The sequence below is a fragment of the Colletotrichum fioriniae genome (assembly GCF_027942845.1).
Source record: "Colletotrichum fioriniae strain IMI 355084 chromosome Unknown scaffold_7, whole genome shotgun sequence".
NCBI lineage: Eukaryota > Fungi > Ascomycota > Sordariomycetes > Glomerellales > Glomerellaceae > Colletotrichum > Colletotrichum fioriniae.
This window is the reverse complement of record NW_027076843.1, coordinates 661,854-678,242: the sequence shown is the minus strand read 5'-3', so window position 1 is coordinate 678,242 and position 16,389 is coordinate 661,854. Positions and strand designations below refer to the sequence as shown.

General features: G+C 53.6%; 6 protein-coding genes across 6 annotated transcripts; 3 read left to right on the top strand and 3 right to left on the bottom strand.

The window, feature by feature from the left end:
• Positions 1–2,899: 2,899 nt before the first annotated feature.
• Positions 2,900–3,533, bottom strand: N0V96_006376 (uncharacterized protein; the record flags this gene model as incomplete). Its single annotated transcript, XM_053190767.1, has 2 exons — positions 2,900–3,091; positions 3,144–3,533. 2 exons carry the CDS (start codon positions 3,531–3,533, stop codon positions 2,900–2,902), a joined length of 582 nt encoding a protein of 193 aa, XP_053051685.1.
• Positions 3,534–3,922: 389 nt separating this feature from the next.
• NDH51 (NADH dehydrogenase [ubiquinone] flavoprotein 1, mitochondrial) lies at positions 3,923–5,503 on the top strand (the record flags this gene model as incomplete). The annotated part of the gene is made up of 3 exons (XM_053190768.1): positions 3,923–4,195; positions 4,288–5,275; positions 5,331–5,503. The coding sequence occupies 3 exons, from the start codon at positions 3,923–3,925 to the stop codon at positions 5,501–5,503; spliced, it is 1,434 nt and encodes a 477-aa protein (XP_053051686.1).
• Positions 5,504–6,151: 648 nt separating this feature from the next.
• Positions 6,152–7,325, top strand: N0V96_006374 (uncharacterized protein; the record flags this gene model as incomplete). The annotated part of the gene is made up of 2 exons (XM_053190769.2): positions 6,152–6,200; positions 6,397–7,325. 2 exons carry the CDS (start codon positions 6,152–6,154, stop codon positions 7,323–7,325), a joined length of 978 nt encoding a protein of 325 aa, XP_053051687.2.
• A 323-nt stretch (positions 7,326–7,648) lies between these two features.
• On the bottom strand, positions 7,649–8,505 carry N0V96_006373 (uncharacterized protein; the record flags this gene model as incomplete). Its single annotated transcript, XM_053190770.1, has 2 exons — positions 7,649–7,823; positions 7,889–8,505. 2 exons carry the CDS (start codon positions 8,503–8,505, stop codon positions 7,649–7,651), a joined length of 792 nt encoding a protein of 263 aa, XP_053051688.1.
• Positions 8,506–10,046: 1,541 nt separating this feature from the next.
• On the bottom strand, positions 10,047–11,597 carry N0V96_006372 (uncharacterized protein; the record flags this gene model as incomplete). The annotated part of the gene is made up of 2 exons (XM_053190771.2): positions 10,047–10,906; positions 10,955–11,597. The coding sequence occupies 2 exons, from the start codon at positions 11,595–11,597 to the stop codon at positions 10,047–10,049; spliced, it is 1,503 nt and encodes a 500-aa protein (XP_053051689.2).
• Positions 11,598–13,616: 2,019 nt separating this feature from the next.
• On the top strand, positions 13,617–15,708 carry N0V96_006371 (uncharacterized protein; the record flags this gene model as incomplete). Its single annotated transcript, XM_065757696.1, has 4 exons — positions 13,617–13,669; positions 13,803–13,880; positions 13,944–14,542; positions 14,594–15,708. 4 exons carry the CDS (start codon positions 13,617–13,619, stop codon positions 15,706–15,708), a joined length of 1,845 nt encoding a protein of 614 aa, XP_065613613.1.
• Between the last annotated feature and the right edge of the window lie 681 nt (positions 15,709–16,389).

Below are 16,389 nucleotides of genomic sequence, written 5' to 3'. Positions count from 1 at the left end.
ACGCAGAAGCCCAAAACCTTGAGACGATGTATTTGCAAAAGTTTCCGACTCTCTAGTCGGTGAGTTAGTTGTCTGAAAAGATTCACCAAGGACTATGGATTCGAGGTAGATGCAGACTTCTAAGGTACGTTTGAACGGCCGTCGGGGTGAGGCCGTCATCGTCACCATTTGGAGACCGGTGTTAGACCGTTGCTTCTGGCTACAATAAGACAGGTCCATCTATGTAAGCGCATAGCTAATACTAATACTTTACCTCTACTGGGTGATATAATCCTTCTGAAATCTTTGAACTTCTCGCGCTGAAGCATGCGGGAAGGAAAGAGGGAAATGGACTTACCGCATCCCGCTGATTCCTATCACGAGGCAGCCTCTGTCTGGAAAGAAGATCCTGGAATTCCATTCAAAGACTATTGCCAGCTCCTTCTTAAATTGTCTTCGGGTGCCCAGGAAAACCTTTGGCACTCTGACGGGCATCTTGCCGCAGATGACTTACTCGTGTCTTCCCTCTTGGGTTCTTCCACACCGATTTTCCCACCAACATCATCATTACGATGTGACCTGGAGCCCGAAGACATCATCCTTCCACCCAAACACCTGCAAATCGCTATCGTCGAGACCAATAGCACGACTCTTGCCGTCTGCCTCTCTTCCTGATCGGATGGCCGACGACAACTGTTGGTGCTTGGTACCTCAACCCACCCACGAAAATCTGCGCTCCGACAAGATCTACAAAAGATGCACTGAATACCTGAGCAAGGGTTGCCTCGGTTTCCATGGATACTTTCGCATTATATGCCTCTGGGGTGGAGAAGAAGCGGCCAGAGGTCAAATGTTCAAGACGTGGCGCGAGAATAATCCGGTCGCGCTCGTCAATTTCCGCCAGCGGGCCTCCAAGGCTGGCTATTGGGATCCCATCAAAAATGATCTTCGACATACCATCTTCTACTACGGGCAATACTTTCAACGTGTCGATTTTGACAAGGCCTACGAGGTCTTTGCACGCAACCCTCAGCCTGAGCACGCCAAATCGCGTACATGGTTCTGTTTAGAGGACCGGGTTGCGTCTGCGGAACCGTGGACGGCACACGCGGTCGGACTGGGAGCGGGCCTCGATTCAGAGACTGTTAATTCGGAAGTCGATGACCGGCCTCCTGGTTTTGACTTGAGGGCTTAGAAAACCTGCCAAACCACCCTCAACGAGAACAATGCCACCGATGCTGTTCAAGTTTTCGACGACATCTACACCAATATCTCCAGGTATTCTAGAGGGACCATTGACAGTACACAGGCCCTATCTGCTGTCTGTCGAGCTTTCTGCCTCTTCCCAGATGCCGTCAAAGTCTTGAGGTCAAGTTTGAATCCTCAGACACACGACGATGCCTTCAATGGTCCAATGCTATTTTCCGCCCCGAGTGTCGAGAATGGCCTCCTTAATTGCCTTTCCATAAAAGCTTTAAGTTTCGGGAGGGCAGCGATTATAGCGCATCCTGCGGTTTTGAACTTGATCGCCAGGTTCATTCGTGTCTACATTCTCAAGGGCGATGTCACTGAGCGCTACCGCGGCAGTCTGTCTGACATCATCTGTTTTCTTCGTTTAGAATACATTCCATGTTACGACACGACCATTTCGACCACGAGCGACTCCTCTCGCCGGCCCGAGGTTTTACTTCCGCCTACGAGTTGGGCTCACGGAATCGAGGAAATGAACAAGCGCGACAGTCAAAAGGACATCGACCACCTTATGGCTTTCTACGAATGGTTTGAGCGCTAGCCCCTCCATCGGATAGCATCGAAATTGTCACAGGAGGCCACCATCAAAGGACATGTCTTGGTGCGAAAGGTGGAGACCGCGATGGCTACCACAACTAGGTGATGCTGGGGCAAACATCATTTAGCGCTTACTTTACTAGTATTATATGTGTATATGGTTTCAGCGAAGCTTTAGACCTGTGAATGGGAAGCGATTTTAGAAGTCACGAGTCCTTCCTTAGCCCACATGTGTGCCATATGTCGGTACTTGCATGCAAGCTGTGAAATATCGCATCAGAAAGTATGAACCATCGATTGCACCGGCCACCCCTATGCCATGGTTTCTTTCAGCCCTTCAAGCCGGCACGGAAAGTGATGCTAAGGCCGGAGTCGTTGAAGTAGAAGTTGACAGACGTAAGATAGTTGCAGGAGAGCAGCTTGATCTTCCACGGCAAGGTTGTTGTCTGGCGAGGACCGTAGTGCGGCTCCCCTGCATCTCATCTCTGTCAGTAAGGGGGTTCTTCCCAGCCCTCATGAGGAGTGATTCATCTCTAGGATCTCAGCAAGCAAAAGGCCGCGTGATCGAGGGATTTCTGAGCTGTGGAAAACTCCGACTGGATCGTGAAGTCTCCAGTCTATTTCAGGATTCAATCTTCAACACTTGATCGGCCTAGTGTTTGTTCACCAATTTTTGTTTTCTTTTCTTCTTCAGCTTTGGGGCTACATTGTGTGACATATCCGGTATGATGCCCTCGTACCTACGGAGAGATTCAAGGCAGCCAATCTAGCATGGTCTCATTAAAATGATCAATCTACATTTATCTTGTTGCGTCCATTAGCAGAGAAAGAAAGGCGATTATTCTAAAGGGAGGGGAAAAAGGCAAAAGTTCAACACTCGAACTTACGAGGTTCGAGTGCCTATGAAAGCGCCATTCCGGCGTTGCTTTTCTACCAGTTGTATACCGCTCGGCTACAGCGGTTGAGACTTTTTCGATGGTCTTCATACATATACCTGGCAAGCTTTCGTCGTCACTCCTTTGTTCCCTCGGATCTTCAACATGTTTACCGCCTGCCGGGAAGTGTCATCATTTCCATACCTCGTCGGTACCTCAGTGAAGCTGAATCACGGGGTATCATTTCTATTTCATTCTTAACTCAGCCACTTCTCGGCCTTGTTGGGTATCAATCTTCTAAGCACATCAATCTGCCGCGCCTGCGCCTTGTGTCTCAAGTCTGCGACTCCTCGCCTGTCCGTCCGTCTTTGCCCATTCGAATAGACCACTGTGAAATCCGGAACCTTTTCGCCAGGCTTAATGACAGTCAAAGGCGAGATCGTGCAGTTCTGCAGTAATTAGTTGGCATCCCAGCTGGTCTGACGGAAAGATGGCACCAACCTTGCCAATGACAGCGCCATTTCCGATCCGAGATCGGACTCCAATCACCGTATCTGTTCCGATATCTGTGCCTCCAGCTTCAATGATGGCGCCAACCTCTACCGTCACGTAGTCTCCAAGCGAGATGCCTCCGCTGGCGTCGTCATTACCAACTTTGCCAATATGAGCCCGCTCGAGGATGATGCATCTCCGACCGATGAGGATGCTGCCGTTCGTGGTCTCGAGCTTCGATCGTGGGTGCAAAACGCTTTCTGACTGGATCGTGATCGAGTGTGTTCCGACGAGAATGGCGCTATCGGCAACGGTGAGAGATGACGAGAAGCTGACGGGAGGTCGTGGGCCTTGGTTGGAGACGGCCGGCAGCATAGAATGCCGCTTATTAGACGACATTGTAGTACGTGTCCTGGATTGCTCCGACCCAATGTAAGTCCTAGCCAAATGGTGTAAGGTGCATTATTTATTGGTGACGCCTGTAACAAAACCAGGCTCACATGGAAGACCGAGATGCGACGCGCAACGGTACTAGTGATGGGGTAGCTTGCCGTGGGGCAGTAGAGTCCGACGTCGATTCTCTGGAGCTGCCCCAGCGCATAACCCCGGTTAATGCATCCGCGCTCACACGTGACCTTGTCGCTGACTAAATGACCCGCATTGGCCAATCAACGCCAGTTGGAAATAAGCATCATCGATTTGGTGCAATTGAGCTGGTGTTCCACGACTACGAATTCCTCTGATCGACAACCTTCATCCACCACCAGACACCCCCCCAAACGCCCACGATGGCCACTCCACGGCGGTTGCCCGCGCAGGCCGCTCAGGCTGCGCGAAACTTTGCGACAGTACGAACCTATGGCGGACTCAAGGATCAGGACCGTATTTTCCAGAATCTCTACGGCCGGTTGCCCCCGACGCTGGCTTCCGCGAAGAAGTTGGGTGATTGGCACAAGACGAAGGAGATCATTCTCAAGGGACACGACTGGATTATCAGCGAGGTCAAGGCCTCTGGTCTCCGTGGACGTGGAGGTGCCGGTTTCCCTTCAGGATTGAAATGGGTAGGTTGCCTCCTGGCGATTTTCCTGGGCTATTGCCGCGGCAATCAAGGGAAGGGGCGGAACAACGGGCTAACGTAATGGCAATCGCGCAGTCATTCATGAACTTCAAGGACTGGGACAAAGACGACAAGCCGAGATATTTGGTTGTCAACGCCGATGAGGGCGAGCCCGGAACCTGCAAGGACCGCGAGATTATGCGAAAGGACCCCCACAAGCTTATCGAGGGCTGCCTCGTCGCCGGCAGAGCGATGAACGCCACCGCCGCCTACATCTACATCCGCGGCGAGTTCGTTCACGAAGCTGCCGTTCTCCAGAACGCCATCAACGAGGCATACAAGGATGGATTGATTGGCAAGAACGCCTGCAACTCCGGATACGACTTCGATGTCTTCATCCACCGTGGTGCCGGTGCCTACGTCTGTGGTGAGGAGACCTCCCTCATCGAGTCCCTCGAGGGCAAGCCCGGAAAGCCCCGCCTCAAGCCTCCTTTCCCTGCCGCTGTCGGTCTTTTCGGATGCCCTTCCACCGTCGCCAACGTCGAGACTATCGCTGTCGCCCCCACCATCTGCAGACGCGGTGGCAACTGGTTTGCCGGCTTTGGCCGTGAGCGTAACCAGGGCACCAAGCTCTTCTGCATTTCCGGCCACGTCAACAACCCCGTCACCGTCGAGGAGGAGATGTCGATACCCCTGCGCGAGCTTATCGACAAGCACTGCGGCGGTGTCCGTGGCGGCTGGGACAACCTTTTGGCCGTCATTCCCGGTGGCTCTTCCACCCCCATTCTGCCCAAGAGCATCTGCGACAACCAACTTATGGACTTTGACGGTCTCAAGGACAGCCAGTCCGGTCTCGGTACTGCCGCTGTCATTGTCATGGACAAGAGCACCGACGTTGTCCGCGCCATTAGCCGTCTCTCTCACTTCTACGCCCACGAGTCTTGCGGTCAATGCACACCCTGCAGAGAGGGTAGCAAGTGGACCGACCAGATCATGAAGCGTTTCGAGAAGGGCCAGGGCCGGCCACGCGAGATCGACATGCTTCAGGAGCTCACGAAGCAAGTCGAGGGTCACACCATTTGCGGTATGTATTCGTCCATGACGTCAACGATTCCCATTGCTAATAATTCTTTGTCTAGCTCTTGGTGAGGCTTTCGCCTGGCCCCTTCAGGGTCTTATTAGACATTTCCGCCCCGAGCTTGAGAAGAGGATGGAGGAGTACGCCGCGCTGAACGGCGGTGCTAACGCTCTGGGTGGTGGTTGGGAGCCGACTGCCCGCTCTCAGGGCAAGCTGGTTTCACCGGGACAGTAAAGGGCCAAATTTTTTGCATGCTTGTAGACTGGCGCCCGAGGGCTTGTATATATTAGTAGTACATTAGCTGAGCCCTAAATGCGCTGGAGTTCATTTGTTCACGACTATTCAACTTATACACACTGTTGCTCAGATGATATCGTGAATACGCCAGTAGAAGAGGCGAATTGACGGAAGGCATTCTCCATAATGAATTGACAAACTCAACTACTCGACTCCGATGTGTCGTTGAATCATGTACCAGAGTCTATGAATCATACACGTCAATTCTTCAAGCCACTCCATCGGCGTTAAGCCTTAATTATTTCGTCCAATAAGGCCACTGTATTTCTCATCTCTTCATGCAACGCCGCAAGCATGCCAGGGGTCTTCGACTCGGCCCACAGATCCGGACAGCTCGGGACTCGGCTGGCTGGACCACCGGCCAAAGAAACTCCTCCGAAGAACGGCGGGCGGGGCTTTCTCTAAACCACCATCCCCGATTTCTTTGACCGCCCCCGTTTGCCCACGACAACTCCCTCGGCTGGTTGGAGGTTGTGCTCGGTGTGTTCCTGGAATATTCTTATTGGGATTTTTTATTAGAGCGAATTTGGGTTTCGATTTTGTTTTCTTGCCTATCTGTCCTTTGGCGAGGAAAGCATCGCCGAGATGACTTCCTTCGCATTTGACCAGTTTGTCGCCTTTGGGTCTGACAGTGGTGAGTACTATTCTCGGTTTAGCACTCTCATAAGCTGCATGTTTGATTTGTTGGATTCGGCCTATCTTATTGCCTCAATTCCGCCTCGATCACTGCCTGAGATGACGATGCCGCTCACTCACCCCCTCGAGGCCGCTCATCGCCCACCCTCTCACTCACCCTCACTCTCATGAAAAGCTGACACGTAAAACTCAAGCCGGTCTCGAACGTATCCTCCGCGGCCTTCAAGCTCTCACCGCAATCTTCTCAGCATACCCATCCCTCGTGGCCCTCGCCCTCATAGACGCAGACCCGCCATTCCTCGAAGCTCTAGGCCCGCTACGAGGCCACCTCAACCTCACGCGCCGCTTCATCCGCTTCTTTTGGTTCCTCAACTCCTTTGGCACGTCGTACAATCTGTACACCGCCATCTCCTCATCGCCATCGCCATCGTCTTCTTCAGGTGGCTCCAAGAAGAGGCAGGGCGCGGGGCTGGAGACGTGGCTCGACATCATCAAGTTCACCCTCCTCGGCCTCTACGGCGGCCTCGAGTCCCTCACCCTCCCGGACCTCCTCGGCGTCCCGCAGATCGCCTACTTTGGCGCCGAGCGCACGCGGGCGCTGAATGTCGAGGCTCAGCGGTTCTGGCTTCTTGCGTTAGCGGCAGGCGTCTTTGCGAATGTGACGCGCGTGCTCAAGGCTTTTGCGTACACGCCGGTACCGCAGCATGGGCACGGGTACGGCACGGGGGAGAAGCCGGGTGAGGGGAAGAAGAAGGAGGCTGCTGCTGTTGAGGGAGGTGCTGAGAAGGAAGCTGCTGCTGTCTCTGACGAAAAGAAGAGCGACGAGGGAGTAGAGGACGAGAAGCTTGATTGGGAGGCTGAGCGGACTCGTCTCCGGGCTATTGTCATGAAGAGGCGGGAGGATAGGAAGCGGTGGCGGAGGGAGGTCGCGGTAAAGGTCAAGAGCCTGGGGCGCAAGATCTTTTCCGACTCGTTGGATTGCCTCATCCCGGGCGTGATTCTGGGTTGGGTTAATGTTCAGCCGGGGACTGTTGGGATTGCCATGCTCATCACTACCGTCTTGAGCAGCAGAGATATTTGGGATAGATGTGGCACTACTGTTAGTCAGAGAAGGAGCACTTGATGGAATCTTGGACTGGGGTTTGTTTCCTCGCGCATGAGATGGGTAAAAGGGATGTGACGATTGAAGTCTCCCCATTCAAGAGGTTCTGCATTTATATTCATATAGATTCATAGACGGACATGGGATTACATCCTGCATGATGCCAAACCAGATTTCAAAGCATACTCTTCATACAAACTCCAGGCCAGTCTTCGTCCATAGTGTCACCATGTCTATTGTATCATTCTCCTTTGTACACCACTAAAGGCCATGGTAAATGACCAAGGTCATGAGCTTCTCATTTGAGATTTGAGATTTGAGCTCCTTTTTTGGGAGTCTACCGTTTACTCGGCAGAGACAGACATGGGGGCGTGCCTCTGCTCCGGAGCTTGGGGAAGTCGGATGCGGTACTTGTGCGAGCCTTGATCGTCCTCGTCGTCCTCGTCCCACAGGACCTGAACCTTGGCACGCCTCAAGATGGAGAACTGCTGGGCGATTGCGATGACAGCCTCAAGCACACTATGTTTTCTGCTTGTTAGTAACGACTCCAAACAAGATCCAAAACTTTGGACAAGCTGACTTACCCAACAATGATGGCAACAACCGCAATGCCAACGTGGTCCTCGTAACGCCAGCAGTACGGTTCACCAGCGGCAATCACACCAGACGTGAAAGAAATTGCCGCAAATGTAATATCTAAAGCAGTATACAGCCATCCCAAAGCCTTCCTCTTCTTCTTGTCATCGCCGTCGAACCACCCGCGCATCCCACCATGGCTCTCCTCGTCGTCGTCAGCACCACCATCACCGCGACGTCCACGGCGGCCAAAGATGCACTTGACGCATCCGAGGTCGACGACGACGGGCTTGTTCCGGTTACCCCGTCCGTGCCCGCCCTGCGCCAACAGCGCGAACGTGAGCCATAGCAGCTGCAGCGTAGCCAGGAATATGAAGACCTTGGAGAGGCTTTCGTACCGCCTCCGGCCGTCCCACTCGAGGATGACGAGGGTGAGGCTGAGAGCGACGGCGATGAAGCGCAGGAGGGCGACGGAGTTGATGATAAATTTTAGAAAGATCAAGGGCGAGTACGTGCCCGAGCCGCCGTTGTGAGATGAGGCGGACGAGTGGTGGGACGTAGGGGTCAGGGGGCGGAAGACGACGTTGGGGTTCAACGGTCTGTTTTCCGGTGGGGAGGAGGCCATTGTTTTGAGGGAGCCCAGGAATTTGGTCGAGGGGAGGTCGTATATGATGTCGTGGGGTGGGTAGTGGTATGTGTTGTCTGTGTATGACAGTGCTTGCTTATCCGAGTAGACAGGCATCGAGAGGTTTCATCCGACGGTGGGTGGAGAGGAAGAGGTTATTATATACGAGACTGAGTCGTGCCCCATCTCATGAATGGAAAGAGGCAGTAGGCAAGCAATATTGTGTGTGTGTGTGTGTGTGTATAGTGAAAAGTGAGAGAGATACTTTTGGTTCAGTGTGGTTGTTTACGAGGGAAGAGGAGACCAGAATCAGAACCAGACCACACACTGAGACCCATATTCCCGAGAGAGAGAGAGTAAGAGGACACCCGTCAAACGTGAGTGCGCCTTGGGATTCTCACGCGCATCCAGCTTGGCTCCCATCCCTTAAGCCAACAGACGCTCCCCCCTTCTGCACCCTTCACCAATGGCAACAAAGGGTCCCGAGAGCCGCGGAGGCGCCCCCAGCTTCGCCATACGGGATCTCCAAGTAATTCATCCACTGACGTTGTCCGGAATTCGGGTGCCTGGAGGTCCACTTTGACATAGTGACACACCAACATCAAACTACCCTCGCCTCACGAGGGGAAGCTTATAATTGGCCGGCCGGACGAATTGGGTATAAAGAAACGCCCAGTGGCGGTGCGATTCGGACTTTTTTCTTGGAGGAGGATTTACATGTATCCATTGTTTTGGTATCGTTGCTGTCTGGTTTAGGCTTTGATGTGGGTACGGTTACGGTGGTGATCGTCGCGAATCTTACCAAAGTCCCGTTCTTGGGGTGTTGAGCACGCTGAGGTACGCGTAGGCTAGTGGCTTACTGGAGGAACGTGGAAAGGGATTGTATTAGCCTCAATCAAGTCTCGTCAGATCATGAGTTCGTGGAAACATATTTGAATATGTTGCTGTGGTGCTGGTCAATTCAATCGTGTTGGCATTACATCCCAACTACTAGATATTGAACATCACTTGTAAGCCTGGCCTATGTTTCTCCGACAAGTCAATAAGAAACTCATCGCCGCATCTTATTCTGCCGGGTACTTGAATTATTCGCCATTAACAGGCATAGATAGTCTCAGACTGTATATACAAAGGTCTCTATTCTATCGCTGTCAAAATTACCCAAGGGATATCTTTTTCGCCCCGGATCCGTCCAATGATACTCGCTCTCTTGAACGCCCAATTTATAATGCTAACCAAGATATGCTATCAGTCCGGCCAATGCTCCACCATTCAGACTTTGAACACAGCAGTACCGGGCGACGGCTATGCAGGTTTCAGGACAGTTGCTTAATGCTGGTGCCTGCTCGGAAGCATCCGAGGCTCTCGAAGTCGGGTCCAGACTTGCCAAGTTGACGCAAGCAAGCGCCATTCCTTCCAACAACAACCACCTCCTCGTCTGTCAGTCTAGCTGATTCAACGACGACCCGTCACACGATAGCTCCCAGTCTCGATCGATACTTTCCACCCGTCGTTAACGAGAGCGGCAATAACGCCCTGTCTCAATCGCGACACGCCTCCGGCACTATGGAGGCCGCGGCTGTGACGATCGTGAAGCCTTCGGCCGCCTTTCTTGCTCGGTACTCGCCGAGACCATTCCACCAGTCCCAAACGCGTTCACGAGCGATTCGGACACCGTCCGCAACTTCAACGCCGTGAAGATCGATCGACTTTCCTGAACTAGTGCTGGAAACGTGTATATCGGCCGCGACACTCTTCGCCTTGGCGAAACTGCGCGCCTCCTCACGTCCCCGATCTGCATAGTATCCTGCTGCCTGCCTGTACAAATGTCCCTTTTTGTACACTTGGCCGGCAGTCGTATAAGAGTGGCTGCTGGCCTCACGGTACATGCCAGCTGTGTCCATGGCCTGCTGATAAGTGCGGGGTCCCGACGAGGGGCTGTTCAGGAGAACCGGGCTGTTAAGGGGGCGCCCAATGGGTGACATGAGTGACGTCTTTGGCGAGGCAACCTTTTGCCAGCCATCCGACGACCCCTCCAGCTCTTCCGTCACCAAGGGCGCGAGCTTGTAGTTTATGTCCAGGCGTTTGGCGGGCAACTTGCCATAGTAACGATTCAGCAACGTAGCAACCTCCTCCGTCCACTGATGGTCGCTACGTGTGACTTCATTGAGAGGAGATAGGTACTGCTCGGGGATGTGCCGAAATTGCTTCTTCAGTTCCTGGACGTACTGCTTCCGGTGCTCATCCTCGCCGGTCCAAGCACCAACACCTTGCTTGACAAAACGATCGAGGAGCTCTATGATGGTGAGTTCCGTTGAACCTTTCTGGGCATCAAAGACGTCCGAGACTTCATCGAATGGCAGATCCAGCTTCTCCACGATGAAAAGGATCTTCTCCACCCCTAGACGATGTCAGTTGATGCCTTCTGTAGTCATATCGCTTTACTCACGTTCATTTTCATCAATGACAGGCGGAGTTTCATTGATGCTGCTCGAGCTAGACGACAGGTCCGTACGAAGATCTTTCCGCTTCTTCCCTTTCGCCTTCTTCTTCCCGGACGCCTTTTGAGGCAGCCCTGAGTCCGCGAAGCCGTCGATGCCCTTTGGCCTTTCGCCGATGGACTCAAGATACTGAATGTTCAGCAAGGTCTCCAGAGCGGCCTGGAAGTCACCCTTGGCTTTCTTGAGCGCGAAGCTCACATCATGAGGCTTCAGGTCCGAAAACATATCCTGCAGCTGCAAGAGTTTCTCTTGGTCTGAGTCGCCGTCAAATGTTGCGATACGGGGAACGTCATAATCCGGTTCAGACGGAGGCGGACTCGTCAGCCTGGTCCCAGAGGAATCCGAGTCCCTCGGCTGCGGCCCTTCCGAGACCGTGGAGCTGTCTCGTGCATCAACTCCCCCGTCAACGGAGCTGATGGTGTCCGGGACACCGCTAGCATTGAAACCGCTCGCCTCTTCGACAAGCACATTCTGGGCTATGCTCTGCAGCATCCCGCGAACGTCGGCGAGCTGGCTTGCATCTTTAAGATCTATTTCGCTCGCAATTGCGATAACGACAGTAGGATCTAGCAGGGGAAACTCCGCCTGCATGAACGTCATTAGCATGCAATTTGTCTCCCAAAACCCCCCAATGGCTTCCGCCCGCGACTTTTCCATGCCGCCTCTTCTTCTCTCAAGAATCGTGATATTCTCATGAAAAATCAAGGGGAAATGCAGAAGTACTATCGAGCGCAGAGTCACTCACCACTAAGTCGTCTAGTGTTGGTGTAGCCATTGATCAAGTGGAAACCTTCAGGGTTCGAGATATCGTTGTGAAATAGTCCAAAGCTCACTAGTCATGCTGGAAGGGAAAGCTGCACAAAGGTATTTTGCTACCGAGTCTCTGGTCGTGAAAACAACCAGAATGCCGAGCCGATCAAGTGATTCAGACAAACAACAACAGTTGCAACCAAGAACCGAAATTATTTGTGTAGCGACAGTCGAATGCGCGGGTAGCCGCGTAGCAGGTAAAACGAGCAGACGACACAATGGTAGTGATGACGCAGGCGGGGCTGGTTCTGGTGGTGGTGGTGGGTGTTGGTTTTTGCAAAGGAGTCTTTGGCGCTAGAGTGCTCAAATGCTAACGAGTGCTCGATGAATCATGTGCTCGCCAGTCTAAAGTGCGCATGTCCTAGTCCAAGTCTTGTCAAAAAGCAAATCAATGACTCTGATCATGTCTGTCATCCGCCGGGCTAGGGTCGACCGCGCCTCATGTTGAAAAGACGTTGCTTGTCTTTTCCGGACGGAATGTGGCTTTGCGGCTGAGGTCATCCATGGCACGTGCACGGCTGAAGAAGATGTGGCTGACTCGTGGCTGAGGAAAGCGGAAGTGAAATATCGGGTCATGTGGCTGGTGCACTTCAGAGGTACTCCATCCGGGTACCCCACCATCCTCGGACATTCGGTGCAGCGAACATCCTCTATACGTACCTCCACAGATGACTTCATCCCCTTCGAACCGTGGCACGACATCAGTGGCCCGTCTTTGGGATAAGCACGAGCTAGCGGTTCTCTTCCCGAGGCCGGATCGCTGCAACTTTCATCAACTAAAAGGCGTCAACGGGGTCCGGTTGGCTCCGGCTTGATCAGCTCCCAGGAACGGCACTCCGCGGAGGAGCAGGATGCTCCATAGCTGCGTCAATCAAGCTAGCGGCTAATGTATTACTCGGCATCTCTGGCACCTGGAGGTGGAAAGCGGGATGCGATGCTCCATCCTTGTTTCACGGCTCGCGTGGTTGACTGAGGCGCCTCTTGTGTTACCGCATGAAAACCTGCTGATATGCCATCAGCTATTGTACAAAGACGATAGGACAGGGTGGTGCTGTCGTGTATTCGTCAGTCAGATAGGGGAAAAACAAGCTCAGTCATGTCGCTGCTCCCAATCGACATTTCTATCAAAAGCTAGCCCACCTGCATTAGCACCGCATGTATAAGCACTCACCTCACCTTGTCCGCATTCGTCCAGGGCAAGGCAAGGCAGGGTCGCATGGTCAAAGACAGGGATGAACTACATCGGTCAACCGAGCATCCCGACAGCTAGCATCGAAGAGAAAAGGCGTCCCAGCCTCGCGGCGAAACAGCCCGTGACAGCGCGAACCTCAAAGACACAGGAAGACTTTGGTCTACCCAACATTGCTGACAGTCAAGAGCGTGAGGGGCTGCTGTCATTTTGCTGTGGCAAGAGAAACCTCCAGATCCATACAACAACGACCCCTCCTGTTTGACAGACTTCCTTTCCTTTCCGGCTACTGCGGCGTGGTTCGTGGGCTCGAAAGGCCTAGGCGCAAATCTGTTGCATGGTCGTGCCCGGTGTTCCCATACGAGGGAGGTCCTGGCGTCTCTGCACCCCAGCGCATCAACCTTACTTTTTGTTTCCGACACAAACTCGACACAAATCTATATAAGCTTGTTCCCGGACTCCTCATCCGACTGCGCTACCGAACAATGCCACCCTCAACGGCTTCTATTTATCGTGATATTGAGCCTGAAGTCGACTTGGAACCGAGATCTCAACCCGAAAACGGACCTGATTCCGACGCAACGGTTTACACCGTCCACAGGCGGCCCAATATGAGTTCCGAAACCCGCAAGAAGTTTATCAACTATCCTCTCCCGATTCCCGGGTAAGTTGTTCTGTACTCTGTAGGGCTGATTGGTAATTGGTTGCTACCTCATTCATGATGCGCATATCGCCTCCAATACGCATACTCGAGGTCATGGAGTTCGTCACAATAGAATTTTGACTGACACAACTAGGCCGCCCATCCCATACAAGAATGTCAGGAAGAGCAATCCGCCTCTCCGAGGTTGGCTCTTGGTCATAGCGGCTTGGGCGTAAGTTCTCCGACGCAGTCACTCTTTCTCTTGTTCTCCCTCACAATCACTTACACCCATCAGGATGGAATGTCTATGGTTTATCAGGTCGTTCATCTGGAGCAACGCGGGCTTTGGAAGTCTGAGAAAGATTCGCAAGCATATTGAAGATGCCGAACCCCGATACGATCCAACCGTTCTGCCACTGCCAATGGACGAAGCCAAAGACCCGGCGGTTCTCCACCGTGAAAGCGCAGTCAAGGCGAAGCCACACCCCTTGAAATACTACTCCGTGAACGACTATCATGAGATGTACCTTTCAGGCGTAGTCACGCCACTTGCTGTAGCCCGCGCTATCCTCCCATTGATTCGGCGCGATACGAATCCACCCGGCGAGCACTCCATTGCGTGGTTTGATACCAAAGTCTCACAGGTTCTGGCTGCTGCCGAGGCATCTACCAAGCGATATAAGGAGGGGCGGTCCCTGGGTCCTTTAGACGGTGTGCCGACGGCAGTCAAAGATGAATACGAAATCGACGGTTACCGAACTTGCCTTGGGTCTAGGAACGACTACACGACCCCAGCGGCGCCGGGCCAGTCAATCACTAGCTGGTGTGTGAAGAAGTTGGAGGATGCTGGCGCTGTCGTGCTCGGAAAGCTGTCTATGCACGAATTTGGACTTGGTGAGCCTCTAGATTTCAAAGGCTGGGGTCCCTTGAGCTAACCCGGTGTAGATACGACTGGAAACAATCCCATCTACGGAACACCGCGAAATCCCTACAACCGTGGCTATTACACCGGTGGTAGCTCATCGGGAGCTGGTTATGCAGTTGCGACTGGTCTAGTCCCTGTGGCCCTCGGTAGCGACGGCGGCGGCAGTATTCGCATTCCCTCTTCCATGTGCGGCGTCTACGGTCTGAAGCCTACCCACGGTCGCATCTCTTTCCACCCGTGCCCGAATCACAGCAACAGCTGCGCTGTTAATGGCCCCATAGCCGCTGATATCGAGTCTCTGGCGACTTACTTTGAGACCATCGGTGCGCCGCACCCCGACTCTCAGTTCATCCAGGCATCTCCCTTTGTCCTGTCACCCAGCGAGAAGCGCGGCAAGGTCCTCGGTATCCCCGAGGCGTGGTTTGCGCAGGCAGACCCGGCTATCCAGCGCATGTGCCGTACCATGATCGCGAAGCTCGTGACTCACCACGGATACGTCACCGTCCCCATCGACATTCCCTTCCTAGTCGAGGGCCAATTTGCCCACGCCATGACAGTCCTCACCGACGGCGCAACCCTCCTGCCGGAAACCAAGAACCTGACGCACGCGAACCGCATCCTCCTCGCCATCGGGCGCGTCACCTCTGCCATGGACTACCTCCTCGCACAGAAACTCCGCGGCCTCCTCATGCAGCACCTGGCCCATCTCTGGCGCATGTACCCGGGCATGATCATCGTCACGCCCACGACCTCGTGCGCGGGCTGGCCCATCATGAACGAGGGCGAGCTGACCCACGGCGTCAGCGACGGCGACCGCACCATCAGGTCGATGGAGTACGTCTGGATGGGCAACTTTTGCGGGCTCCCGGGCGTTACGGTGCCGGCGGGCTACGTGGTGCCGCATGACCAACTCGGCGCCGGCGGCGAGGCCGGGCCCGACACCGTCGGCAAAGTACCCATCGGACTCATGGGCATGGGCGAGTGGACGGACGAGCACAGCCTGCTCGAGTTTGGGCTCGATGCCGAGGAGTTGTTTGCGAAGGAGAGGTGCAGGCCGCCCAACTGGATCGACGTCATTCAGCGGGCCAAGGACGACATGGCTAAGAATGGGGAAGATAGCTTGATAGACCTTTAGAGTATGATATCCCCACAGATACGCACGAGAGCAATGCAAATCGATCAGGCTGCCTGGCAGATACAAGCTTAAGGAACCTGGCTTTACGCATGATGAATTAGCTCACTGGAAGCACCAGGGGCTTCTCATTCACACTTGGGAAAGGAGACTGAGCTGAGCTGAGCTCGAAAATCCGGGTCCTGCTTCGCTGTCAAGTGACATTCAAGCATTCGAGGCAGGGATACCCCATCTTCGTCCCCGGCACTGGATCAAAGCATTTGACGATCCTCCTCGCTGGCAGCACCCACTTCTTTGTGCAGATCAATGCGTTCATCGTCATATCATGAATGTCGGTGGAGAGAATAGAGGGGGAAGGACCCGAGCTAGCGGGACGACAGCAGGTCACTCTCAACGCTGGCGAATCCAAGACAGACCGAGGCAGGTTTGTTGTAGGTAAACCAGAGGCACTGACTTTTTGCATATTCATAGGTAAGACTCGTGGGCGATACCAAAAAAAGGCAATAAGCATTTTTGAGCCTGGTGTAGGTACGGACCGTATATTGAACCCAACTTAAGCTTTTTATCCTTCTCCGAGGGGGAAGTTGTCGCTTACACAGCCCCCCCTGTGCCCCCCCCCCCCTGTGCCAAGATGATCGAACTCTGGTCTAGATCGCTAGATAATTGTACATCAGAATGTTCGCA